This window comes from Prunus persica, chromosome G3, assembly GCF_000346465.2.
Source record: "Prunus persica cultivar Lovell chromosome G3, Prunus_persica_NCBIv2, whole genome shotgun sequence".
Classification (NCBI taxonomy): domain Eukaryota; kingdom Viridiplantae; phylum Streptophyta; class Magnoliopsida; order Rosales; family Rosaceae; genus Prunus; species Prunus persica.
The window spans coordinates 9,003,729-9,031,176 of NC_034011.1; the positions used below are offsets into that span (position 1 = coordinate 9,003,729).

The 27,448-nt window shown below is 39.4% G+C and overlaps 2 protein-coding genes and 1 pseudogene across 2 annotated transcripts; all 3 read left to right on the top strand.

The window, feature by feature from the left end:
• LOC18783202 (cysteine-rich repeat secretory protein 38) lies at window positions 11,274-12,190 on the top strand. Its single transcript, XM_020560226.1, has one exon. The coding sequence runs from the start codon at window positions 11,304-11,306 to the stop codon at window positions 12,024-12,026; it is 723 nt and encodes a 240-aa protein (XP_020415815.1). The 5' UTR covers window positions 11,274-11,303; the 3' UTR covers window positions 12,027-12,190.
• On the top strand, window positions 16,641-27,190 carry LOC109947839 (annotated as a pseudogene).
• Window positions 20,736-23,965, top strand: LOC109947838 (protein ALP1-like). Its single transcript, XM_020559037.1, has 4 exons — window positions 20,736-21,509; window positions 21,599-21,824; window positions 21,930-23,020; window positions 23,164-23,965. Exons 1-3 carry the CDS (start codon window positions 20,994-20,996, stop codon window positions 22,382-22,384), a joined length of 1,197 nt encoding a protein of 398 aa, XP_020414626.1. The 5' UTR covers window positions 20,736-20,993; the 3' UTR covers window positions 22,385-23,020; window positions 23,164-23,965.

Consider the following 27,448-nt stretch of genomic DNA (forward strand, 5'->3'; position numbering starts at 1 on the left):
GATGGTCTGCATGCTTTCTGACCGTCTTGTAGGAGGTGTACTCCTTTGTGAAGATGAAGGCCGACTCCTTGAAGTTTCCTATCGACGCGGACGGTAGAGTGTGGAACCAGTCTTGAGCTGCTCCTCGCAGGGTCATCGCGAACACTTTGCACATCAGGGCATCATCTGCCTTGTACAGGATCATGGCGCTCTTGAAGTGCCTCAAATGGCTCTCAGGGTCAGAGTCCCCCTTGAATGGAGTGATGGATGGCGTTGTGAACCGCTTCGGTGGAGGAGCTCGTTCCACTTTGTCGGCAAAGGGTGAGCAGTCAACTCGATCAATTTCCTTATGCAGGGCCTCCTCCGTGCTTCCTTTAAGTTGGAGAGCTTGGAATCGGTCATTTACTAGCTTCTCGACGTCCTCTGCACGCAGGAATGGAGTCTCGGGCCGGCGTCTTCGGTGCCTCGAACGCGACCGGCTAACTTCTTCCTCGGTTCCCAAGGGTCGATCCCCTTGGTGTTCTGCCCGTGGGGCAGATTAGAAGATTGAGCTTGTGAGGATTCCTCTACAGCTTGTCGCCGAGTGTTGGTCCTCGAGCAGGTTGGTGGCCGTCGATCATCATCTTCTACCCGCAAGGAAGGTCGCTCAGGTCGACGTCTTTGGTGTCTCGAGCGTGACTGGCTAACTTCTTCCTTGGTTCCCAAGGGTCGATCCCCTTGGGTGTTCTGCCCGTTGGGCAGATTAGAAGATTGAGCTTGTGAGGATTCCTCTACAGCTTGTCGCCGCGTGTTGGTCCTCGAGCAGGTTGGTGGGCGCCGATCATCATCTTCTACCTGCACGGAAGGTTGCTTAGGTCGACGTCTTTGGTATCTCGAGCGTGACTGGCTAATTCCTTCCTCGGTTCCCAAGGGTCGATCCCCTTGGGTGCCCTGCCCGTGTGGCAGATTAGGAGATTGGGCTTGGAATGATCCCTCTACAGCTTGCCGTCGCGCGTTGGCCCTCGAGCGGGTTGGTGGGCGTCGGTCGTTGCGTTCGTCACGCGACTGCTCACGAACTCGAGCTCCTTGTGGGCCCAAGCGGGCGTGGACATTGGATTGTGGGCCTAGCCTCTCGAGCACATTGGTCCTTGGTTCTAGCCCCGAACGGCTCAGAGTACGGCTCGCGGCTGTCTGCGTCTCATCTACTCGATCTCGATCTCGATCTCTCCTCGGCCAGTTTGCCCTTATCTGACCAGCTTGGGACCTCTCGAACTGCTCGCCGACATGCTGGTGTGCCCTCATCTCCTCGTCACGGGGTCCAAGGTTAGGGCCTTGATTCAAGTTGATCTGCCTGAGTAGCTGGCCAATCAGGTTGTTCTGATCATCGACCTTCTGTGTGAGTTGATCGACCCGTGAGTTAAGGTCCACCTGACTGCGCGGGTCAAGTAGAGCGTTGTGCATCGGTCCTAACGGCATATGGGCTAGGGCTCCATTAGACGCGTACACAGGTGCATATGTCAAGTGTGATTGCAGAGGAGGGAGAGAATGGATCTGCTCCAAGACTGGGACGACGTCGGAGTAGCCATGGGGCTGAGCAGCAAATCCGGTAGTTGAGTGGTGTGGCTGTTGCTGTTCTCCGACGGCAGGACAGCGAGGCATAGCAGCTCCGGTAATCGGCGCTGGCAACTGCAAGGCTGTGGAGGTCCCAGGGTCATGTGGTGGCTGTTCTGCAATTCCAGTAGCTAAAGGCGGCTGCAAAGCACTGGAGGACGACTGCAAGGCGTTGGCAGCCATGATTCCGTGCGGTTGCATTGAGGTTTCCACCACGAAACCATGAGATGGGTCCATCGTGGTGGCGTTACTCTTCGTACGTCTTGTGTCAACCATGGTTGTTTGAAAAAATGTGTGAAAGATGGATTTGGAGCACGCTTTGAATATATCTCGCGCTCTCAATGAAAGCACCAATTTGTTTGTGCAAATAATCTCACGGGAGAATATTCGCCAAAGATTCCTTCGTCTTCTCCGCCTCTCTTTCTCCCTGCAAAACAGATCGGAGTAAAAGGACCACACCCGGGGGGTGTTGGCCAAAGGCCCTCCGATGCCTAAGTTAGGTAAGGGAATTCAAGGAAAACCGGGTGGCCGGAGCCGTGTGTGGTGGCCGGAGCCTTGTGTGAGAGAGAGAAAGAGAGGAGGTGGCTAGGGTCTCTGAGAAAATAATTTATGCAGAGTTTGAGTAGGAATTTAGACGTACCTCATCCTTGTGCGTAACCAGGTATTTATAGTGGCCTTTGGAGAGGTAGGTGGGGTTGGTGTAGTTGGTGTGGTTGGTGTGGTTGGTGTAGTTGGTGTGGTTGGTGGGGTTGGTGCATTTAGGGATTATGGATGAACCGAATCCCTAATTAAATTGGGGATCAAGTAACCCCCAATTTGATTAGGTAATTCCCAATTAGGTTAGGTAACTCCTAATTAGGTCAAATAATTCCCAAATTGATTGGCCTAATTAATTGACCTAAGGTTTTGGTTTAATTAGGTTCCCACATTTATCATCCAGAGAAAGGGCTCATAATACAGACTGAGATAACAACAAATCGAATGTTTGTGTTGCTAGCAAATTCACTGTCTCCAAAGCCAGCTTGTCCCTACACTTCCACATAGGATTTGGCACACTTATGGCACTGTCTCTAGGATTGAGGACACTCCAATTCAAGAAAATGGTGCATGGAATACCTCAGTTCAAGAGTCCATCGACAGTGTGTGCTAATTGTATGATTGGGAAGCAACACAAGGATTCAATTTCAAAGAAGAGAAATTGGAGGGCCACAGAGAAGCTCTAGCTTATTCATGCAGACCTCTGCGGACCAATCTTTCCCATCTCCAATAGTAAGAAGAGGTACATCATATGCTTTATTGATGACTTTACTAGAAAGGCATGGACTTATTTTTTAGTAGAAAAATCAGAAGCATTAAGCATGTTCAAACATTTTAAGAGTTATGTTGAGAAAGAAGTAGGAGGGTATATAAAATGTTTGAGAACAGACTGAGGAGGAAAGTTCATATCATTCAAATTCAATGAGTTTTGCACAGAGCATGGCATCAAGAGGCAATTGACTGCAGCGTATACCCCACAGCAGAACGGAGTAGCTGAAAGGAAAAATCGAACAATGATGAGCATAGTTTGATGCATGTTGTCTAAAAAAAAGATTCCCAAGATAATCTGGCCAGAGGCAGTAAACTGGACAACATATGTTCTAAATTGAAGTCCTATATTGGTTGTAAAGAATCAAACACTTGAGGAAGCTTGGAGTGGAAGTAAACCCTCAGTTGAGCATTTCAGGGTTTTCAGATGCGTGGCACATGTGCATATTCCTGATGTGAAAAGGACAAAGCTAGATGCAAAGAGCTTCACTTGTGTGTTATTGGGAGTAATTGAAGAGTCTAAGGCATATAAACTCTATGATCCAGTTGCAAAGAAGGTTGTAATTAGCAGGGATGTAGTGTTTGAGGATGACAAGTCTTGGAACTGGGATAAAAGTTATGAAGAACATATAATGGCTGATCTGGAATGGGATGATGAAGGAGATAATGAGGCAGTGAACATAGAAAATGATGGGGTAGTCAGTGGGGAAGAGAAGAAGTCACTGAAGAACCAGTTGGTAGTCCTCAAATTGGTGAAAATGGAAGAAAGTCACCCAGTTCCGATGAAAGAAGAGCTAGAAGGCCCCAGGGATGGATGAGAGATTATGTAAGTCAGGATGGGCTTTCAGAAGAAGAAGATACAAATGTTAATTTGGCCTTATTTGCTTCAGCAGACCCAGTGCATTTTGAGGAGGCAGTGAAGCATGACAAATGGAGGATAGCTATGGACATGGAGATGAAGGCTACAGAGAGAAACAACACATGGGAACTCACTGATCTGCCTACAGGTGCAAAGAAGATTGGAGTGAAGTGGGTCTATAAGACCAAACTCAAGGAGAATGGAGAAGTGGACAAGTTCAAGGCTCGTTTGGTGTCCAAGGGGTATGTGCAACAACAAGGGATAGACTACACAGAAGTGTTTGCACCGGTTGCGAGAATGGATACAGTGAGAATGATTGTGGCTCTAGCAGCTCAGAAAGGATGGACTCTCTATCAACTTGATGTCAAATACCTTCTTGCATGGGGAGCTTAATGAAAAAGTGTACGTGGAGTAGCCTAAGGGTTATGAGCTGAAGAATAATCCTAAGAAATTATATAGGTTGAAGAAAGCCCTTTATGGACTAAAACAAGCCCCACGAGCTTGGTTCAGTCGTATTGAAGCACATTTCATAAGTGAAGGGTTCAAGAAGTGTTATAGTGAACATATTTTGTTCATTAAAACAAATAAGGGAGGTAAGATTCTCATTGTCAGCTTATAAGTAGATGATTCAATATTTACTTGCAATGATGAATTGATGTTTGCTGAGTTTAAGAATTCCATGTTGAGGGAGTTTGATATGACCGATTTGGGGAGAATGAGGTTTTTCCTTGGCATAGAAGTATTGCATAGGTCGGATGGGATTTATATTTGCCAGAGAAAGTATGCTTTGGAGGTGTTGAATAGGTTTAGGATGGAAAATAGCAACTCGGTTCATAATCCCATTGCTCTAGGTTGTAAACTTTTTAAAGATGGGAATGGGGTTGGTGTTTATGAGACTTTGTTTAAACAGATGGTGGGATGCCTCATGAACTTAACAGCTACGAGGCCGGACCTGATGTTTACAGTAAGCTTGATTAGCAGGTACATGGCTAGACCAACTAAGTTGCACTTGCTGGCAGCCAAGAGGATACTGAAGTACTTGAAAGGAACCACTGGACTTGGAGTTTTTTACAAGAAATAAAGGTATGAAGGTCTAGTTGGTTATACAGATAGCGATTATGCATGAGATCTGGAAGATAGGAAAAGCACATCAGGCTATGTATTCATGTTAGGATCTGGAGCTGTTGTCTGGTCTTCAAGAAAACAACCTATAGTCACACTTTCAACTACTGAAGCAGAGTTCGTGGCTGCAGCTACTTGTGCTAGCCAAGCTGTTTGGATGAAGAGGATACTTGAGAAACTGAGTATGAGGGAAAGTAAGTGTACTACAATTCTTTGTGATAATAGTTCCACAATTAAACTATCAAAAAACCCTGTTACATGGTTGAAGCAAGCACATTGATGTGCGCTTCCATTTTCTTTGTGATCTCACACAAGAAGGAGCAGTGGAGTTGGTTTATTGTGGAACACATGATCAGTTGGCAGATGTGATGACAAAGCCCTGCACATTGGATGCGTTTTAGAGGTCTCGGAGTTAGTTGGGGGTTTGCCAAGTTCCTGAATTAAAATAGTTGCAGTTGGGAACTAGTTTAAGGTAGGGAATGAAGAGAAAGTTTAGGTTTCTATTAGGGATTCAGATAAGTTTTTGTATTCAGTTTGTATAAGCCCAGGTCTTTAGGGTACTTGTTTAGTTGCATTTATCACGTTGATTATTTGTAAACGTGAGCTGGTTTTTCTCATTCTGTTAAGATTGTAGAAGGCTATTTATGAGCCTAGATTGTTCAATAAGAGCAATGTCATTCCCAGAACTGTTGTGTACTCTTTTATTTGTGTTTTGATTCTTAACATTCTTGGTGTTGAGATCGTGCCTACTGCTAGTGGATTATTTCTTTCCCAACACAAATACATCAGGGACCTTTTAGCTATAGCTGGTATGGATGGCGCTAAAGAGGTCAGCACCCCAATGTCTACCTCTGATCCCCTGACCCTTCATGATGGTTCTCCTCCAACTGATGCCATGTTTCGACAACTCGTTGGTGGTCTGCAGTACCTCAACCTTACTCATCTTGACATTGCATTTGCTATTAACAAGCTTTCTCAATTCATGCATCAACCCTTTCAACTTCACTGGTAGGCCCTCAAGAGACTTATTCGTTATCTAAAGTGCACTTTTTATCATGGGTTGTTTCTTTGTTGTTCGTCTACTCCCACTTTACAAGCCTATTCTGATGTGGACTAGGTCGGTAATCGTGATGATCGCAGCTCCACCACTAGTTATCTTATTTATCTTAGTGGAAATTTAATCTCATGGAGTTCCCGCAAACAACTATCTGTTGCTCGTTCCTCTACTGAGGCTGAGTATTGTGCCATCGCTTGCATTGCTGCTGAATTGGCCTGGATTCAATCCTCACTTGGCAAGCTTGGTGTCTCACTTCCTACCAGTCCCACTATTTCCTGTGATAATGTTGGAGCTACTTTCTATTGTGCTAATCATGTTCTTTACTCCAGTATGAAACACCTCAAAATAGATTTTCAATTTGTTCGTGATCATGTGACTCGTGGCCTTCTTCAAGTTTCTTATGTTTCTACTATTGATCAATTAGCTGATGCTTTGACCAAGCGTTTGTCTCGTCAACGTTTTCATTTACTCAAATCCAAGATTGGTGTCTCTGATGGGGCCACCATCTTGTGGGGGCGTATTAAAGAGTTATCACAGCTTCCACCAGTATCATATCTCGAAACAAAGTTAATTACTCACCACTAATACACCTCCACCAAAATCCGCTTTATATCTCAAGTAGACAACTAGATCTTTGTATATTAGTGTATGATCTTTATTACCTCTTATTATTTTATCACTAAAGCTGTATATATTGTACTACACACTGCACAAGAAATATGAATGAATACAAAAACATTTTGGGGTGAAGGTGTTGGGTTTTGTTGGCGAAGAGGGTTGAGAGAGAGAGAGAGAGAGAGAGAGAGAGAGAGAGAGAGAGAGAGAGAGAGAGAGAGAGAGAGAGAGAGAGAGAGAGAGAGAGAGAGAGAGAGAGAGAGAGAGAGAGTGTGTGTGTGTGTGTGTGTGTGTGTGTGTGTGTGTGTGAAGACCCGTATTTTAAACTAATAAAAGAATATATTTATCATTTAGATAAACTTGGACGATATTATCTTTTTAAGATATTTATCGTTTCGATAAACTTGTATGATCTTATCTTGTTAGGATATTTATCTTTTGGATAAACTTGGGTGATTTTATCTTGTTAAGATATTTATCTTTTAGATAAATTTGGATGTTCTTATCCTTTTAATATTGAAGTTTATCCTATCCCTATAACCACTATAAATAGGAGCACAACCTTATAGTTTCAAAACATGAGAAATTAGAAAGAAATATAGAGAGAAGAAGAATGGTTAAAAAAGAAGAGTGGGAGACTGAGTTTGTGGATGTGGTGGAATATTGGGAAACACCTTACATTTTTAGTAAAAGCTTTGGTATCATGGTAGGGATTTCTTGGGGAGCCGTTTACAAAGATGGATTTAATTAAATTTCGTGAGCACTATATTATGCGTAATATTATAATTACTTGGAGTTCTTGGGTTGAGAAAATAATGGTGGAAAAGAGGGTAGTGGGAATGATTTTTTGTGTAGCTGAGTCTAACTCTTGGCAGGTACTAGATCTCAGGGATCCCATAGTGCACATGGTTTTTATTGGGTGATTCGGGACTGGCTACAGGAAATTAGTGGGCAAGATAAGAACTAAACCAATTGAGGCTGAATTAGATGAGAGTGATAGAGCTTTATATATTTATTGTAAAGTTGTAAAATTTTGGAGTTATTTTTGTAAGAGAAGTTTATTTTAAACCCATGTTTCGGCTTATTTATTTATTTATTTTTATTTTCTCACGCACTAGGCGCGGGACTTTCACCAACCCTAGGGTCCGGAGCGTGAGAGAGAGAGAGAGAGAGAGAGAGAGAGAGAGAGGTTGGTGGGTGGTGGAGTTGGTGGCTGGGTAGAGGAGGGTGAAGGTTGAATCTATTGGGAAGTTGTTGGTGTTTTTTATTTTCTAAACAGTTTTGAGAAAGTTATTTTCTTTTCTATTGTTGTTTTTTTTAATAACTAATTTATAAAACTGAGAATTATTTGAATTGTAAAAAGAAATTAAAATATTTATAACTGTTTTTTTATATTTATTTTAGATTTTAAAATATTTTAATAGCTAAAATACTAAAATACTCATGCCATGTCAACAATATAACGGTTTTATTGAGAAATTTGATGGAATGGGGCAATGCGAGACACACAATAATAGCACACCCATATTGACCCAGTTGTAAACTCATGAGGTAAATTGAGATTTATTTATTTATTTATTTATTTATTTTGAGGACCTTTCCTATTAAGAGGGACAATAGCATACTAAACTTACATACATTACATGGATGTTAGGACTCGAACCCAGGACCTTACCTGAGATAAACTGAGATTTTCGATAAAGCATAAGAGGCATATCAATAAATAAGCCTAAATACTTAAAAAGGAAAGTTAGACTCCATGGAATGGAATGTTCATTCAATTGTTGAATATAAATAGCATTTATTAAGGTCTTTTACCCGAGTTTATATTAAGCACATTTTTCATAAGGCTAATGCGACAGTTGACATGAACTTATATCTCAGTTTCAATTTGTCACTTTAAAGAAAAATTTAAGAGAAATGTCACCTAAAATTTTCAAAATCCATGATTTGTCATCTGACTTTAACACCATCCAATTTTCTATCCATTTTTAAGGGTATTTTAATCTTTCCATTTTCAAGGGTATTTTAAAAATGGAAAAATCATTATATAAAAAATTGTATATCTTTTAAACAATTAAAATTGATATATACATATATATATCCCCTTCCCCCATCCATGAGCGCCACTGGAGGCTCCAACCAACCTAGCCAACCTTGAAATCCATTCCCCCTTCCTCCTTCGCTCTCTACCATGGAAATGTTGAAGTTTTGGCTCACCATGATGCAGGAGGAAAGAAGGAACCAAAGGGCTGCAAGAAGATGCAGTGGCTAGAGAAGAAGAATCACTGGCGCTCGACTGGAAGCTGCAAGCGCTCGAACGGCTAAGGGATGATTTTGCAAGTGCTCAAGAGGATTGCGCGTGTTGTGCGATTTCCTGACGAGATTTGGACAGATTTTCTCCTTGCTTTATGGTCTTGTATGTTTCCTATTCCTAGTTAACTTGTAACTAAAGTCCTATACATTATAAATAGGACGATTAGGGTTAGATTAACAAAGGGGAGAAGAGAAGATGTAACACATGACAAAATTCAAAGGTGAATTCTTGAGTGTTTACAAGGGCATCAAATGGTTTGAGCAAGGGGAGAAAAAAGAGATCTAGGGTTCTTGGGAGAGCTAAGGGGGTTCAGTTGTAACCAAAGTTGTTCTTACATACTAGTGCATTTCTTGGGTGGATCACCAACAAGACGTAGGCGACCGAAGCTCTATAAATATTTGTGACCTTGTGTGTTTGTTTTACTCCCTTCGTGGTGTGTGTTTTATTCTCAAGGAGTTTGTGTGTGTGCCGTTGCATAGTCCACCAATGACAAGGTCTTGGAGTGTTTTTGCACAATAGGAGCACCTACCCTCCACACACAAATTCCCTCAACCCACCCAAACCAATAATTCAGTAGCCTACATAACAGATGGTGACCAGGCAAACTTTAGATCCTTCAACATAAACACAATGGAAAAGTAGGCCAAAAAGAAAAGAAAAAAGTGGGGAAGGGGGAGGCGGTCCTATGCGATGTGTTTTGGGGGGGGCGGGTGGGGTTGGGGGGTTAGGGGAGAAAGTAAGAGAGAGGTCTCTTTTTTTCTCTTTTCCTTGAAAATAAAAAGACTAAAATACCATTAAAATAGACAGAAAATTGGATGATGTTAAAGTCAGATGACAATCCATGAATTTTGAAAAATTAAGGTGACATTTCTCTTAAATTTTTTTTTTAAGATGACAAATTGAAAGTGAAGTATAAGTTTAGATGACATTTCTACAAGAATCCTGTATTAAATACCCACAATTCATCCAACTAGACTTGGCCAATTGGTTCACTCACACGATTCGGCGGCCGTCAATATGACATCAATCACTTTCCAAAAATTTGAATTTTATAAAACACCTTTCCTTTGCAAAAAGACAACCTCCAGAGCAACTTTTTTCAACTTCCATCTAGAAGATTGCCTATATAAATTTGAGGTCAACACCGCACAAGAAACCCAACAATCCATTTCCTAGAATATATATATATATATATATATATATATATTTTTTTTATTCCTAACGAAGATATTTAGTGGAGGTGAGCCCTTAGTTTTTGTCTTTTGTCGCGCATTGCATTAGCCATTTTTACTTTTCTACGTCGGCAATGAGATTCAAGCTTCCACTTTGGCTTATTGCAATTAGCGAAAAAGCAAACGTATGACAGGCTGAGATAAACTTCAGCGCAATTAGTTTTATTGTTAATGCACAGCACCTTCTTGGTTTCGGGTAAAATCGCAATTTCCTTTATGGTATTAGAGTTAGCTATCCGCGTGTCGGATTAAACAATCATACATGCTCTCATGTAAGGACAGAATTATAAATTTTTCAACGGGTGCTTTAGCCAAAGTTATTAGCTTAAAATTTAAATCATAAAAACCACGCTAGTTCGCCAACAGGGTCTAGCCAAGTGGAAAAATGCCTTAACTTGCAGACCGGTGGTCTTGGGTTTAAACCCTCCTCCTCCTTGTAGTTTAGATTATTGCTTGTTTTTTTTTTTTTTAATTTTTAAAAATACACTAGTTCATAATTCCATTGACTAAGTTTCAATAAGTTTTTTTTCTTTTTTAATAAGCAATATTGGATGAAGGGGAAATCGAACTTGAAGACTTCAAATGCAAGGGTAAATGTTAATTTCCAATAAGCTTTAACATAAACAAATACATATTAAATGAAACCAAAAAGCATATATTATCAAAATGAAAATATGTTCAACAACATACTTAAAGTGTACCTATTTTAATTTTTAATGTGTATGTTTATTGATGCCGTGCAACTAAATTCATAAAGACTTAAAACCTTTTTGGACTTTAATTAATAGGCTAGTATATATTGGGCTATTTAGTTAGATATATGTTTGATTTTTAATGTTATCCCCAAAACCTCTTTTGGATTCCGCTATTGCACCCAAGTCAACCAATATGTATTACACTTGAGTAATACCACATGTGAGGGTGCATGTTGAGAGTAACCGTCATTATAAATTTGATTGTTGTCCACATTTGACTTTTCATTCGCTGCTGACTTTAATTTGTCTTTGAGCATCATTTGTATCCCCATCCAATTGTACAAGAGCATTATTTAATTTCAAAGATAAATTCGGCAGCTCATGTTTTTGACTAGGTTCCCACTTTAAAAAGTCAGCAATTTCAACTAGGCCATACATGACCAGTACTTTTAGAAACTTCCTAAATGTGTATTTATAGTGTGTGTTCTGGACAGAAGACGGAACAAATTAACCACTTTGAGTTTCTGCCAATATGTTCTCCAAATCAATCCCTCTCTTTTTCTTACTCTTCTGTCTTTTACACCATGCAGCGCTTGGTGCTTCGCCACTTTTCCATTTTTGTTTCAGCAAAGAAAACTACACTGCCAATAGCCCATATGGTGCTAACTTGATTCAGCTGTTCAATCTTCTGTATACAAAAGTTCCTCCTACTGGATTTGGCCTTGGATCAACTGGTGAAGGCCAAAACCAAGCGAATGGGCTAGCCCTATGTCGTGGGGACGTCTCAAGCCAAGATTGCAAGACTTGTGTCGTTGAGGCAAGCAAAGAGCTTGGTGAGCGCTGCCCTAGTAGAAAAGGAGCCATAATATGGTACGACAACTGCCTGTTCAAGTACTCAAATGTGAATTTTGCTGGGAAAATTGATAACAACAACAGGTTTTATATGTGGAATGTCCAAGAAGTAGATGATCCCAAGCCATTCAATGCGAAAGTTGAGGAATTGTTAAGCGGGTTATCTACTAAAGCTTCTTCTAACCCAAAGTTTTATGCTACTGGTGAGCTAGAGCTCAGCTCATCAGAAACGCTATATGGTTTGACTCAATGCACGAGGGACCTCTCTAGTTCCGATTGTAAGAAGTGTCTTGATGGTGCAATAAGCGAATTACCAAATTGTTGTGATGCAAAACGAGGTGGGCGTGTTGTGGGTGGGAGTTGTAACTTTCGATATGAACTTTACCCCATTGTTGATCCTTAACTAGATTATATAGCTCTCAGTCGGTTATGACCATGCAGCAATATTAATTCAATAAGTTCAGAACATGTTTAGAAAACATGTTAATTGTTATAAATCTGAAATGTTTATTACATATTATGCTTACAAATAAATGAAGTGATATGCATGGGACTTCTATTGCCTAATTTATCAGCCTCAACCCTCTTCATTCTGTATATATATTTGACCATGCAGGTATACCAGAAATTTATTATTCCGAAACTCCAGAGTTTAAAAAAAATGAGCAAAGCACCAATAAGGGTTGGTCGAATTGGTAAGGATCGTTCTCTTCACTATCAAGGCCTATGTTTGAGTCCCGTTCCCGACAATCCCTGTTAGTGGGTAATCTGTAAAAACAAAAAAAAGGGGTTAAGACCCTCGATAAGTCCTCAAAGAGGCCTTAGTATGCCCTAGCCCTGAGATGGGGCATCCCCTCCCTTAAACTTTTGTATCAGGCTTCTTCATATCCACTTTTTATAATCAATACATTGATACAATCAGAGACAAAAAGAGATATTTAAGACTATTTAAGGATTAAAAAAAATCCAATGGATTTAATCAGAATGTAATGACTTATAGGATTTTATTGATGGAATTGTATCATCAGGATTTTTAACTTTTGAATTTTAAAGATTATATCATAAGATTTTAGAAGATTGAAAAGGACCACATGGATTTATATGATCATATGATTTATATTTGGGCCTGACTAAATAGGGCTATAGTCCAAACCAAAATTTGAAATTTTTTTAAATACCTAGCCTAATAGATATAGTGAACCCATAATTTCATACCCTTAAAAGAAAAGAAAAAGGGTAGCCCTTGCATTATCCACAAGTACAGCAGCTGGACCAAAAAAGTGTTTGCTCCCAGTTGTGGTTTGATATTGATGTGTCATTTTATGGGGTTAGAAGAATGCGTTTCCTTGGGGGAAAATTTAGGGGGCGATTGGTATCCTATTCAAGTATGGAACTCAAAAACTTTGATTTTTCTTAAGGAGTTCTCAAATTCATTTTTTAAGGTTCAAAAATTTGTTTGGTATGCAACTTGAAAACTGAATCATATCTTGAAACATTCTCCTTCTTTATTAAAGATAGACATTCCTTATTGCCCCCATGATGAAATAAGAGATCCCAATAACACATTTGAAAAATCTTTTACGACTTGCTTCGCATGCTATCAAAGATCAATAACACATCACAAGACAACCATGATGCCTCAGGTCTAAAGACTAATTTGAATTATTGCAACTATGAGTTCTCATTTGACATGTAAATAAAACTCCATACGAGACTTCAATTGATTGCGTTCAATGTATTCATTCACCAATGAGCACCCACATACTTGTATTAAAGTCATCTCCGCAAATGCTTTGAGACTAACCATCCTCCTAATTGAGCATACATAATATGTGCTAATCTTGACGGTTTATTAGTGGCCATTTGATAATCTTATGATTATAAACATTTGAGATACTACAGTTAGAGATTAAAGGTCTCTCCAATCTAATCTTCTTCATATTACTTTATCTCTTATTTAGCATACCCTGGACATTTGTTTCTTTACACGATACAAAAGATAACCAAATAAACTTGCCCTTTATTTATCATATACGAAACGTATTCTAAGGAGATTACATCAAATGTATTGGCTCTTAGAACACATTTCTAACAGCTCTGTGAATTGCAGGGAGTCGGCAAAAAAGAAAGGGATAACTTTAGGTTTTGTAATTTTTGTCTCACTCGTTTAAATATGGGTTTTGTCTCTCTTAGTACTAGAGAGCGAAAGAGAGACTAAGACTGAGACTGAGATTGAGAGTTATGATGGGTCGCTGAACATGAGGGCGGGGGAGGTTGGTACGTACGGTCGTGTGGTGGTTGGGTTAAGGGTGGTGTTTGTCATGGATGTTCCGGATGGGGATAGAGAACTGATCCCTAGGGGTGCATTGGTGAGAGCGGCTGGCGGTGTATGGGGCTTGTGGGTTAGTTTTTAATATTTTTTTTTATACTTTTTAAAGGATTTTTTTTTTTGTGCCATGTCAGCATAGAAAATAAAATTTACATTTGTCACGTCAACATTTAACGGATGTACTAATAAATTGGGTAATAGGTGTCTTTTGAAAGGTGTTGTAAAGTTTGTGTACTAGTCAAACAAGTCAATAAACATTGGGTATGAGTTTGTAATTGCCCTCATAATTTGGGGGGTTTACTCTAGTTAATCCAAATTTCCAAGGTTATAAAGTATTTCTAACTTTTATTGTTAAAATCTAAACAAAATAAGAGAATTGTTAAATTTCTTATATTACTTACGATTTGCTGTATCATAACTTAAAATGTCCAATTGTCAAGTACAGATGCATTAGTAACAATTGACGGAAAAAGGGAAGATTTGACAAACAAGCATAGGGTGCATATAGAGGCCTCTCTTCCTTGGTTTCATTAAAAATTTCCGTGTTGGACGGCACTCCACTTGCCTAGAAAACCCAAAAGACAACAATCAACCTCAACAATAGGAAAGAACTGAAGTGTATAAAAGATGAATAGAAATTTCTAGAATTTTAAAAGGGTGGTGGATTGATAAGAGAGTAAACCTAGCCGTTGGGCGTGAGATTGGTTTTTTTGGTCTGAGTAGGTGAGGTCGGTTTAAGTTCCAACAACATTCATGATGCATGTGTTGGTTCAATACATTATACCCACAACAGTACATCCAACCAGACTTGGCCAATATGACATCAATCACTTTCCAAAAAAAAACACCTTTCCTTTGCAAGAAGACAACCTCCAGAGCAACCTTTTTCAACTTCCATCTAGAAGATTGCCTATATAAATTTGAAGGCAACACCGCACAAGAAACCCCTACAATCCATTTCCTAGAATATAATTTTTTTAATTGCTAACGAAGATATTTAGTGGAGGTGAGCCCTTAGTTTTTCTCTTTCGTCGGGCTGCTGATGAGCTTCATTCTATGAATATTTTGGCATTGCATTAGCCATTTTTACTTTTCTACGTCGGCAATGTGTAAACTTCCACTTTGGCTTATAGCAATTAAAGAAAAAGCAAACGTAGGACAGGCTGAGATCAACTTCACCGCAATTAGTTTTATCGTTAATGCGCAGCACCTGCTTGGTTTCGAGTGAAATCCAACTTCCTTTATAGTATTAGAGTTGGCTATCCACGTGTCGGGTTAACCAACCATACATGCTCTCACGTAAGGACGGAACCATAAATTTTTCAACAGGTGGGTTAGCTAAAATTATTAGCTTAAAATTTAAATCATATAAACCATGCTAGTTCACCAACGGGATCTAGCCGAGTGGAAAAATGCCTTAACTTGCAGACTGGTGGTCTCGAGTTTAAACCCTCCTCCTCCTTATAGTTTAGATTATTGCTTTTAAATTTTTTTTTTTTAGAACATGCTAATTCATAATTCCATTGACTAATTTCCAATAAGGTTTTTTCTTTTTTAATAAGCGATATTGAGTGAGGGGGAAATCGAACTTGGAGACTTCAAGTGCAGGGGTAAATGTTAATTTCCAATAAGCTTTAACATAAACAAATACATATTAAATGAAACCAAAAAGCACATATTATCAAAGAATAATGCTACTCTTACCACATTTGTATACCACATTCCCATATCACCTTATGTGACAGATGAGGTAGATAGCCACATCAATTAAAATTATTTAATATTTTCTTTTTTATTATGATATATTAACACTTAAAAAAAATACTGTTAATTAAACTTTCTTTATTAAAATATACTTCATTGATTTAATTGATGTGGCTATCTACCTCATCTGTCACATAAGGTGATATGGGAATGTGGTATACAAATGTGGTAAGAGTAGCATTATTCTTTGATAATGACATGTCCATATTATCAGCCACATCAATTAAATCAATAAAGTTTATTTTAATAAAGACAATTAGAAAAATAAATATTGGAATAGATCATAAAAGAAAAGAAAATATTAAATAATTTTAATTGATGTGGTTGTCCACCTCAGCTGCCACATAAAACGGTATAAAGATGTGGTATACAAATATGGTAAGAGTAGCATTATTCTTATCAAAATGAAAGTATGTCCAACAACATACTTAAAAGTGTACCTATTTTAATTTTTAATATGTATGTTTATTGATACCGTGTAACTAAATTCATAAAGACTTAAGACTTCTTTGGACTTTAATAGGCTACTACATGTTGGGGTATTTATAAAACAAGTTAGATATATATGTTTGATTTTTGTTGTTATCCATAAAACCTCTCTTGGAGTAGTTCCACTTACTCCCACTTCATCTAATATATGTTGTCTATATATTACACTTGAATGATACCACGTGAGGTTGCGTGTTGAGAATAACTGTCATTATAATAGAATGCCTTGAAAATTTGATTGTTCCAGATTTGACTTTTCATTCGCGGCCGACTTTAATTTGTTTTTTACTAGGTTCCCATTTTAAAAAGTCAGCAATTTCAAATAGGCCATACATAACCGGTACTTTTAGAAACTTCCTAAATGTGTATTTATAGTGTGTTTTGGACAGAAGCATAAATAAACGGAACAAATTACCAACTTTGAGTTTCAGCCAAATGTTCTTCTCCAAATCAATCCCTCTCTGTTTCTTACTCTTCTGTCTTTTACACCATGCAGCGCTTGGTGCTTCACCACTTTTCCATATTTGTTTCAGCAAAGAAAAGTACACTGCCAATAGCCCATAAGGTGCTAACTTGATTCAGTTGTTCAATCTTCTGTACACAGAAGTTCCTCCTACTGGATTTGGCCTTGGATCAACTGGTGAAGGTCAAAACCAAGCGAATGGGCTAGCCCTATGTCGTGGGGATGTCTCAAGCCAAGATTGCAAGACCTCGTTGAAGCAAGCAAAGAGCTTGGTGAGCGCTGCCCTAGTAGAAAAGGAGCCATAATATGGTACAACTGCCTGTTCAAGTACTCAAATGTGAATTTTGCTGGGAAAGTTGATAACAACTGTTAGGCCGTTATCTTAATTATGACTGCATATAATTGCTTGCAGCTGTTATGCTATTATTGTTATATTGTAGTAACTGATATGGCAGCTGTTATGCTATTATTAGATTGTAGTAACTGATAGGTTTACGTTTATGTTCCTGTGTATAAAGAGATTGTAATATCAGTTTTGATTATATAGAAAACTCTGTTTCTACATGGTATCCAGAGCCTAAAGTTTTCCTTTCTTTTTTTTTTTTTCCTTTTCTTTTTCTTTCTTTCGATGGCTTCAAGCAGTGTTCCCACTATCTCCATTCCCAATATCTCTCACCTTGTCTCTGTCAAACTATCTGATACCAACTATCTTGTATGGGAAAGCCAGGTCAAACCTTTCTTACTCGGCCAGAATCTTTGGCGCTTTGTTGATGGCTCTCATCCTTGCCCCTCCCCTGCGCTTCCTTCTTCTGATAAGTCTGAATCCTCTACTCCGTCGTTGGCCAATCCTGACTATGTCTCTTGGTTTCAAACTGACCAAAGCCTAATTAGTATTCTTCGTGCTACGCTGTCTGAGAGTGTTCTTCCCCAAGTTATTGGGTTCTCCACCTCGAAGGAAATTTGGGATTGTCTCAAACAAAATTTCTCCCAACAATCCCTTGCCAATTCTGCCCAGCTCAAATTTTGCCTCTTCTCTATTACCAAAGGTTCCAAATCCATCTCCGACTACCTTGCTCAGGCCAGGAGTTTGGCTGATGAACTCACTGCAATCCAGGAACCTGTCTCCAACTCTGATCTGGTTACTTATGTGCTTCGTGGTCTGGGTATTGACTACCAAATGATTGTGACGGCAATTTTGAATTTCCCACCACTTCCATCCTTCTCAGACCTCCGCACTAGCCTTCTTGCTTTTGAAGGGCAACAGGCCTTGGCGGCTCAGATGGCTCCTGTGGCTTCCCCTGCTGCTTTTGTAGCTGCTCGCTTCCCCCGTGGCCCTCGCCACCCTCATCCGTGTGACCAATCCTCTCGTCCCTTTGGTGGTCCGTCTTCAGCCCGTTTTTTCTCTAGCCTGGGCCAGCCTTCTCACCGTGCTCCCCGTCCTTCCTCCTTCTCTCAAGGTCTTTTGGGTCCTCCACCCTCTCGCCAGTCAATTCAATGCTGGAATTGCCAGCAACTTGGTCATGTTCAAGCCAAGTGCCCTTATCCTTGTGCTTTCGCTGGCATGCATGTTGCGTCCACTTCTGATCCTAACTGGTATTTGGACTCCGGTGCCACCAATCACATGACCCATGATGCGCGGACATTCCACTCCGGCACTCCGTATGCTGCTTCGGATCAGGTTGTTGTTGGTAATGGTGACACCCTCCCCATCACTCATTCTGGTAACCTTTCCTTTTCTTCTGGTTCCTTTGTCTTTCGTCTCTCTGATGTTCTCTGTGTTCCTTCCCTTCATAAAAATCTTTTATCTGTCGCTCAGTTTACTCGTGATTTGAATGTTAGTATTACCTTCTTTCCTTGGGGATACCAAATTCGTGACTTACAGCGTGGTGTTGTTCTCTTTCAGGGCCTATGTAAGGATGGTCTTTATCCTATCTTTCCAATGCTGTTGTCCAGTTCCAAGCAAGCTTTTTCTTCTATCGTCGCGTCGTACTCTTTGTGGCATTGTCGTCTTGGTCATCCCTCCAATAAAGTTCTTCGCACACTTGTTTCTCGGTCCTTATTAGGTTCTCTTTGTCGTTTATCATCTTCCCCTTGTAGCCACTGTGCGTTATCTAAATCAATAAAACTTTCCTTTTCGTCTCATGACCATTGCTCTACTAAGCCATTTGCTTTAATCCATTCCGATGTGTGGATGTCTCCTGTTGTTTCTGTTTCTGGATATCGATATTATGTCTTGTTTACGGATGATTACACTCGTTATTCATGGATTTTCCCTATGCGTCTTAAATCTGAAGTTTTTGGTCTTTTTTCTACTTTTGCTATGTATGTTTAAACTCAATTCTCCATGTCTATCAAACAATTTCAGAGTGATGGGGGGAAGGAATATGATAACCTGCAATTTAAACAGTTTTGTGCTACTAATGGCATTGTGCATCGTTTTTCTTGTCCTCATACACCCCAACAAAATGGGTTAGCAGAGCGAAAACATCGTCATATTGCTGATATGGGTCGTACTCTCTTACACACTGCTCATATGCCTCACAATCTTTGGGTCGAAGCATTTTGTACGGCAGTTTCTTTGATTAATCGACTTCCAACCCCTATCCTTAAAGGGACTTCTCTCTATGGGCATGTTTGGTATGGCTCACTGAATGGGACTGTGCTATATTGGACCTGAAGCCCATGTTTGGTTAGCAAGGGGACTAACTTAAATGGGATAGTAGAGTCCAACAATTAAAAAAACGCTTCCCTCGTTCTCCTTATACAGCGAAGCTCAAAATGGGTTCGCAAAATAAGCCCTCGCTATATTGAACACGCCCGACTCTGCGACTCCTTCTCTGCGACTCCTTCTCTACGACTCCGTCTCTGCGACTCCGTCTCTGCGACTCAACCTCTTCTTCGAATCTTGACGCAGGCAAGTTTTTCTGGTCTTTCCCTTTGGATACCTCTCTTATTCCTTCTTCCATCTCTTGATTGTGACTGTTTCCTCAACAGTTTTGATTGTGCTCTGAGAATCTCTCCTTCCTTTTCTTTGTTATTTTCTTCTTCTCTTCTCTAATTTTCGTAGAATCTGTAGTGACATATGTATACATGATGTTAATTGGCAATTAATTTGCAATTGGGTATTTCAGAAAACCTAGAAATTCAGAAGTAAAGTAGACTTTTGGCATGAATCTTGAGTTTATTGAACTTACTGTTTCAGTTTGTATATGTCATTTGAAAGAGCAATTTATCGCATATGACCTGTTTTTTCAATTTTAATTATTATTGGGCATCAATATTTGAAGTGTATATGTCATTTGACAGAGCAATTTGCATCCTGCATGAATATCACTTTACGAGCAATTAGCAATCTCTCTGCCATGATTTGTGTTGATCATATTCGTTGCGTTGGCAAGTTGAACATGGTTAGATTCAGCTTTTTCATAGTTAAAATATTTGGAAATAAAAAGGTCAAAAAAGGCCAAGTACTTCAGAAATTCTGCATCTGTTTTCTGCAGGCCTGTGTGTTGTTTGTGTAGTGATGATGATTTCTTGACTTCTTGTGATGTGTGTTGTGACTTCACGTGTATTTTTAATTGCTTGTAATAAGCTTAAAAGTACACTTAGTTTATCAGTTCTTTTTCCCCCTTGATTAGTACACGGTCAGTTATTTAATTAAAATGAAAAGAGCATCATCATCATGTCATTGTTGTTATATATACATATGCAGATAAATACACAAATTGCTCTTTGCTGCGCATCTCACTTCCAAACCAACCCCACGCAGAAGCAACAATGAAAGATTTAAAACAAAGTCCATTTATATTTCAAACATCATAGCAGAAAACACTATACAGTTTTTGGTTGATACAGAATATGCTCATATAACTGCTATTTGAATCTTTCAATATGCTTTTGGTTTTACAGTTTTTGGTTGATACAGAATATGCTCATATAACTGCTATTTGAATCTTTCAATATGCTTTTGGTTTTACAGTTTTTGGTTGATACAGAATATGCTTTTGGTTTTACAGTTTTTGGTTGGAGAGAATCTTTGAATATGCTTTTGGTGTTAATCAGCAACAGCATCTTTTGGCCAAAAGTGAAATAATCCTAGAACTTTTTTCTTCATATTTGTTGTGGTATTAGGCACACATTGGTTGATAATTTTTGGTCTATGGGGTGAATTTTCCATACTTTGCGAATGGTATTAATTATGGCTTTGCATTAATTAAACTGTTTCTATTTGCATATATGAAACTTTTTGTGTTCAATTTGGGGTTATTTTACTTTCAGTAGGATTGGTTAAGTGGAATAATTCTTTTCTTTTTGGATTAATAGATATGGATCAAAGACGAATGTTGTTGTTATTATTGTTGGAGATGTGGCATTTAGAGACCATGTGTGCTTGCACGATTCTTGTGCTTATGATGCTAAAAAATATGAGAAGAAATCGAAGACTTTTAGAAAGACGTTCCCTCAATAACCGTTCGTTTGTTAGACATGAGAATCGATTACGTTATTTGAACAGTATATTAGGCAATGATAGAGAATGTGTGAGTGAACTAAGAATGGATTTAAAGACATTTGGTTTATTATGTGATTTGCTTCGCACGGATGGAAGGTTAAAGAATGACGGTTTGGTGACTGTGGAGGAGCAAGTATGTATGTTCTTGCATATGCTTGCTCATCATGTTAAGAATCGTACTATTAGAAATAGATTTGTTCGATCAGGAGAGACTATTAGTAGGTACTTCAATTCCGTGTTACAAGGCATTTTAAGATTACAAGGTAGCCTATTGAGAGTACCGGAACCTGTAGGTGATAACTGCACAGATCATAGATGGAAATGGTTTAAGGTATGTTTATTATACTTTGGCTTTCTTTTCTATGATCTGTGCAGCATATAAACTTAATGAAAGTTTACCTTCTTTTTTTTTCCTAATAGAATTGCTTGGGAGCACTAGATGGAACATACATTAAAGTGCGAGTAGCTGAAACCGAAAAACCGAGATATCGGACTAGAAAGGGAGAAATTGCAACAAATGTGTTGGCCGTTTGCTCACGTGATATGCAATTCATATTTGTGTTGCCGGGTTGGGAGGGATCCGCATCCGACTCTAGAGTCCTTCGAGATGCCATAACTAGGCCTAATGGATTAAGAGTTCCTACCGGTAAGGCCATTAGCTAGTGTCCACTTTATAAATAATTGTAAGTTTATACAATTACCACACAATAATAGGAATTGACTTCTTTTATTTTTAATTTTTGGTTATTAGGTTATTATTACCTTGTAGATGGTGGGTACACAAATGGTGAGGGATTTCTCGCACCATATAGAGGAACACGGTATCATCTATCGGAATGGAGAGAAGGAAATACACCTGTAAATCATCAAGAATATTTTAATATGAAGCATGCTAAAGCAAGAAACGTAATAGAACGTTGCTTTGGGTTGCTAAAAGCTAGATGGTGCATACTAAGGAGTCCATCTTTTTATCCAATAAAGACACAATGTCGAATAATTACGGCTTGTTGTCTTTTACATAATCTCATTAGGAGGGAGATGTCTAGAGATCCACTAGAGTATGAAATAAATGAAATTGAAGAGACGGAAAATGTGATAGAAGGTGATATGGTTGGCACCATTGGAGCATCGGATGAATGGACTACTTGGAGGAATGACTTGGCGTTCCAAATGTATAATGAGTGGCAAGGAAATGCGAATAACTAGCCAACTCTTGTTATTTATGTTTGAGTTCTTAAGGTGTTTTCATTTTTATGTGATTGTAATTTGTATTTGAGGCATGATAATTCGGCCTTAACAATGTATTGATTGTGGTATTAAAGAAAATTTATCAATTGGTTTGCTGATTTTATTTTTCATTTTGTTTTTAAGGTTATGTGATGTACTAAAGAAGAATCGTGCCTTGAAATAAAGTTATGTTTTCTTTGCAAATTCCAATTATTGATTATGGTATTATTTTATTTGTGTTGATTATTCTTAGGGATGGAAAGTGAAGGTAACAGTCAAAACTTTGAACAAGGAAAGAAAGGAACTAGGCGGTCATGGTCCAAGTTTGAAGAAGATTCGTTTTTGACCGTGCTAGATGATTTTGTGGCTGCAGGCCAACGCTGTGAGACTGGTAGTTTCAAATCAGGTACTATGGTCCAAATGGAGAAGGCTTTGAATATTAAATGTCCTGATTCGGGGCTAAAGGCATGCCCTCATATTGAATCCAAATTGAAGAAGTGGAAAAAGCAATATAGCATAGTCTATGACATGATAAACACAAGTGGATTTGCTTGGAATGATATAAAAAAGTGTGTTGAGGTTGACAGTAATGATGCATGGGAAACTTATGTGCAGGTACATGATTATATATTTTTGCTATTTTGCTTACATTATGATGTCAAGTGGGTTTGATGAGTGTGGATTTTAAACTTTCTTTTGTTATTATTATTTCTTTAACATATTGAAAATAAGCTAAGTGGTGCCTTGTTTTATCATAGCACCACAAGGAAGCAGCCGAATGGAGGAGCAAACCATTTCCTTTGTTTGATAGACTTTCTAATATCTTCGGAAAGGATCGTGCTAACGGACAAAGAGCTGAAGCCCCCGCTGACATGATGGAAGAGCAAAGCAATAATGATGTTAATGCTAGTGATAATTGTGTCCAGGAAGATGCATCTCCTATGTCTTTAAACATAGAAGGAAGCCAATCTATGAACAGTCAAAATAAGAGGAAAAGAGCTACAAGCTCAAGTGATGAAGAGAAGATTGTGACTGTATTGGAGAAATTGTTTGAAGCTTCTGGGAAAAGGATGCAAATGGTGACTGAGGCTATAATAAAAGGTAATGAAGATCGATCTGATATTGCCAAAGAACTCAAGAGAATGGGATTTTCTCCTTTAGATCAAATTGCAGCACTAAAACTCATTTTGGAGAAGCCACAAAACATATCTATATTCATGTCTTTGGATGATGATATCAAGAAAGTGTTTGTTGAGCAGTTGCTTAGTGACAATGCTTGAGGACATGGCCTAACTAAGTTTGATGCATCTATCTTTTTGGAAACACCACAAATGATGCATTGATAAGATTGGCTTCATTTTGGAAACACCACAAATTGTATAATATTTTGCTAGCATTAAAGCCATATGGTTCATGGTTGTGAGGCTTATTAGTTTCATTTTGAAATTGTGGATGTTTATTTGTATGTATTAATGGTAGAATTGTGTGTAGCGAACTAAACCTCTAATTTCTGAGTCATGTAGATGACTTTGGCATATATGAAAAATATCTAACTTTTGCATATATGAAATGTACATGTGAATTTGGTTTGGAGAAAAAGAAATGTATATTGTCAATTTGGTAATTCTAATAACAAAAAAACTTACATTTAATTATTTAAAAATTATTATTTTTAAATATAAAATAATTATTGTTAGTCCCACACAGCACCAAACATAAGTCTTCACTATTTTTACAATCCAGCTTCTTAGTCCGACGCAGCACCAAACGTAGGTCAGCACTTAATCCAGCTTAGTCCAACCCGAGCTAATCCAAGACAGTCCCAGGATTTAGTCCAGTCCATGACAGTCCGCCATACCAAACGACCCCTATAAGTTATTATTTGGCATTTCCCCGGATTACGCGTTCCTTCGTGTTTTTGGATGTATTTGTTACCCATATCTTGGAGATTATGTAACTAACAAATTACAACCTCGTTCTCTTCAGTGTGTTTTTGTTGGCTACAGTGATCGCCATCATGGTTACCGCTGTCTCCATCCTCCTATAGGTCGGCTCTACGTTTCTCGCCATGTCATTTTTCATGAAGATCAACTCTATTATGCTGCTGTTTCTAAGCCTGTTCAGCTCTCAGACCTTGCTGTGGTCCCCGTGGGCCTTCTTCCTAGTCCACCAGCTTGGCCCATTCCTGCTGTCAATTCTCAAGACACAGCCCGGTTCTCTAACACCACATCTGGGTCAACTTCCTCTCACTCTTTTCACGTTCACCATATCTCTCCACAACCAGCCGAAATCTCTTCTCCCCAATCAGCCGTCTAGCCCCCATCATCAGCCCCATGTTCTCCAACACCACCAGACTGCCGTTCCCTTCTCCAGCATACTGCTGTCCCCACCTCTTCTCCACCACCAGCCGTCTCATCCACATCCTCGGACCCAAGTTCTCAAACACCACCCGACTGCCTTTCTCTTCCTTCACAGCCAGCCGTATCCGCCTCTTCTCCACCAACTTTGTCGTTGTCTCCTCTTGTTCCTTCTCATGTACCTGTCATCGCTCCTCCACCACCAAGTGCCCGTCTCAGTCCTATGCACACCCGATCCAAGTCTGTAATTGTCAAGCCAAATCCCAAATATCATGCCAATTTTTCTACTCGGTACCCCATTCCTCATGCTTTCTCTGCTTTGGTCAACAGAGACGTTGAACCCACCTGCTACACACAAGCCTCTCGCTATCCCGAATGGAAACAGGCCATGCTCGATGAGTATCATGCCCTCCTTCAGCAGGGCACCTGGTCTTTGGTGCCGTCATCACCTTCGCTCAATACTGTTGGTTGCAAATGGGTCTTCTGGATAAAGCGGCGCTCCGATGGCACGATTGAACGTTATAAGGCACGCCTTGTTGCCAAAGGCTTCCATCAACAATCTGGTGTCGACTATTTTGATACATTCAGTCCTGTGGTTAAGCCCACAATCGTTCGCACTGTTCTTTGTCTGGCTATTTCTTTTGGATGGCCTCTTCGGCAACTCGATGTCAAAAACGCATTCTTGCACGGCTCTCTATCCGAAGATGTTTATATGCGGCAACCACCTGGCTTTGCTGACCCTGACCGGCCCAGTCATGTGTGTAAACTTCATAAGGCCATTTACGGTCTTAAGCAGGCTCCCCGGGCATGGTTTCAGCGGTTTAGTTCTTTCCTCCTGAGTGTTGGCTTTACTCAAAGTCAGGCTGACACTTCTATGTTCATTTATCATGATCACTGTTCTGTTATGATCTTGTTGCTATATGTAGATGACATCATTCTCACTGGCAGTAATTCTTCTCATCTCCTTGCCTTTCTCCGCAAATTGGGTGCTGAGTTTGACATAAAAGATTTGGGGCGTTTGCATTATTTTCTTGGTGTGGAGGTCCATTATCACCCTACTTCCATCCATCTTACTCAAAACAAATACACTGTTGATCTTCTCAAACGTAGCAATCTCTTGGACTGCAAACCTGTTTCTACACCCATGACTTCCAAAGGTACTCTTTCTCGGACCCATGGTACTGTCCTTGCGGATCCTACTCCTGATATCTCATACGCTGTTCAACATGTCTCTCAATTTATGGGGTCACCCAGTGATGTTCATTTTGAAGCTGTCAAACGGATTTTACGTTATCTAAAAGGCACCCTTGGAGTTGGCCTTCCTGTTCGCAGGTCTTCTGACTGTTCCTTCTTAGTCGCCTATTCTGATGCAGATTGGGCTGGCTGTCCTGACACTCGTAGGTCCACAACCGGGTATTGTGTATTCTTGGGACCCAACCTCATTTCGTGGAGTGCCAAGAAGCAGCCCACCGTTTCCCCGTTCTAGTGCCGAAGCCAAATATCGAGCTCTTGCTTATGCCTGTGCAGATACTTTGTGGATTCAAGGTCTCGTAACTGAACTTCGTTGTCCACTTACTCGTCCGGTTTTACTTAACTGTGACAACCTGTCTGCCACATACTTAGCCGCTAATCCTGTCTTCCATGCTCGTACCAAACACATTGCTATTGATTATCACTTTGTCCGTGAACGGGTCGCCTCTGGCAGTCATAAAGTTCAGTTTGTTCCTTCTCAACTTCAGCTTGCAGATGTCTTCACAAAAGGGTTACCAGCTGACCGTTTTGAACATCTTGTTTCCAAACTTGTCACCTATCCGGTGTCCAGTTTGCGGGGGAATGTTAGGCCGTTATCTTAATTATGACTGCATATAATTGCTTGCAGCTGTTATGCTATTATTATTATATTGTAGTAACTGATATGGCAGCTGTTATGCTATTATTAGATTGTAGTAACTGATAGGTTTACGTTTATGTTCCTGTGTATAAAGAGATTGTAATATCAGTTTTGATTATATATAAAACGCTGTTTCTACAACAACAACATGTTTTATATGTGGAATGTCCAAGAAGTAGATGATCCCATGCCGTTCAATGCGAAAGTTAAGGAATTGTTAAGCGGGTTATCTACTAAAGCTTCTTCTAATCCAAAGTTTTATGCTACTGGTGAGCTAGAGCTCAGCTCATCGGAAACTCTATATGCTTTGACTCAATGCACATGGGACCTCTCTAGTTCCAATTGTAAGAAGTGTCTTGATAATGCAATAAGCGAACTACCAAATTGTTGTGATGCGAAACGAGGTGGGCGTGTTGTGGGTGGGAGTTGTAACTTTCGATATGAACTTTACCCCATTGTTGATCCTTAACTAGATTATATAGCTCTCAGTCCGTTATGACCATGCAGCAATATTAATTCAATAAGTTCAGAACATGTTTAGAAAACATGTTAATTGTTTATTACATATTATGCTTACAAATAAATGAAGTGATATGCATGCATGGGACTTCTATTGCATAATTTATTAGCCTCAACCCTCTTCATTCTGATATATATTTGACCATGCATGTATACCAGAAATTTATTATTCCGAAACTCTAGAGTTAAAAAAAATTAGCAAAACGTCAATAAGGTGGATTGACTTGGTAAGGATCGTTCTAATGGTAAAATGGATTGAATAAATTAATTCTGGTT